General features: G+C 55.9%; 1 protein-coding gene across 1 annotated transcript; it reads right to left on the minus strand.

The window, feature by feature from the left end:
* Window positions 1-216: 216 nt before the first annotated feature.
* LOC112878831 (ethylene-responsive transcription factor TINY-like) lies at window positions 217-1,243 on the minus strand. Its single transcript, XM_025943060.1, has one exon. It carries the CDS (start codon window positions 1,202-1,204, stop codon window positions 479-481), a length of 726 nt encoding a protein of 241 aa, XP_025798845.1. The 5' UTR covers window positions 1,205-1,243; the 3' UTR covers window positions 217-478.
* Window positions 1,244-1,558: the final 315 nt, after the last annotated feature.

A 1,558-nucleotide genomic window follows, 5' to 3' on the forward strand; every position in this document is an offset into this window, starting at 1 on the left:
ATCATCATGATAACCTTTTTGAATACGAATATATCCATGCATAGTTTGTACATGAATCACACATATAATTTGACTAACCGTTGCTAAATGCATGCAAAGTTTGGTATTTTCAACTCAAAAATTAAAATACATCTTATATTGACTGACAGAGGGAGTACATTTGTTAGGCCAATAATAGCGCCAATTTAACAGGAAAACAAATTTAGAAGACAAGTGTTCCAAACCGACCAAAAAGGCAATGAAAGAGACGCCGAAAGATCACACAGCTATTCAACCCCAGCAGCAAGTTGCAACTTATTTTTTGAAGTAATAGCAAGTTCCAACTTTTTTTCTGAAATTACAGCAGCATGTTGGATGTTGCATGCAACTCCCTATTTACAGATCATTCAGAAGAAAGAGAAGAAGAAATTATAAGGAGAAGAGATTGACAGGAGTTAATTACACACTAGTAGTTGATTAGCAGACCGACCAGAAATTATTACAAGTTCCACAGGAGGGCACCAACCGATTGGCCCCAGCCGTGGTCGCCGTCCGGCCCGCCGAGTCCGAACAGCTCGTCGTGCGCCGCCGCCATGTAGCCAGCGCCGTCGTCGATCCACTCCGGGAGGCACCAAGACGCCTGCGCAGCGTCGTGGAACGAGAACGACGTGGCGCCGAGCGTCACGAGCTCGGCGGCGTCCTCGTCGAGCGGCGGGAGCTCGACGATCGCCTCAAGCTCGTCGTCCTCCTGCTGCCCCGCCGCCGGGGGCGCCGGCGCGGAGGCGGGCAATGCGGCACCGGCCGCGGCAGAGGCGCCCGGGATCGGAGGCGGTTCCATGGCGGCAGCGCGCGCCGCCGCCGCCTGGACGTCGCGCGGCGCGGCGGAGGCCGGGCGCGGGAGCGCGGCGGCCATCTCCGGGAAGTTGAGCACGGCGGCGGGGCCTTTCACGACGAGCGCGGCGGCGTCGTGCGCGCGCGCCGCCATCTCGGGCGTCGGGAACGTGCCGAGCCAGATGCGCGACTTCTTGCGCGGCTCCCGGATCTCCGACACCCACTTCCCCCACGCCCGCATCCGCACGCCGCGGAACGACGGGTGGCTCCCGCCGTCGCGCGCTCGCTTCTCGCCTCCCCGGCGGCTGCGCCGGGGCCCTGCCTCAGCTGGCGACTGCGGCAGCGAGGACGAGGCCCCGGACGACGCCGGGCTGGACACCTCCCCGTCCGACATTGCAAATCGATGGCAAATGCGAGCTCTGCTAAATTACGAGCTCGCACTGCCAGAGACGGATGAGTGAGAAAGATGGAGCTGCTTCGACGAGAAAGCAGAGAGCCAGAGACGGATGAGTGAGAACGAAGGGCACTGGAGGGGCGCCTTTTGTAGTACATGGCTGGTAGTTAGACAGATTACTGGAAAAAAATCATAAATGGCTACTTCTATGTGTTTTAACATTTTTTCTGCGAAGTATGTGTTTAACTTGTCGGCTTGTCTTTAACCATTTTTTTTCTCCATCATCCCATCACTCGCAACGTAGATATACAACCTCAGAAAACAGAGAAACAGAAGCTGTTATACCCAAAGCAC

This window comes from Panicum hallii, chromosome 1 (assembly GCF_002211085.1).
Source record: "Panicum hallii strain FIL2 chromosome 1, PHallii_v3.1, whole genome shotgun sequence".
Classification (NCBI taxonomy): domain Eukaryota; kingdom Viridiplantae; phylum Streptophyta; class Magnoliopsida; order Poales; family Poaceae; genus Panicum; species Panicum hallii.

What these genes read in the sequence shown, in the direction of transcription:
- LOC112878831 (XM_025943060.1), bottom strand. Translation starts at nt 1,204, where the DNA reads ATGTCGGACGGGGAGGTGTCCAGCCCGGCGTCGTCCGGGGCCTCGTCC.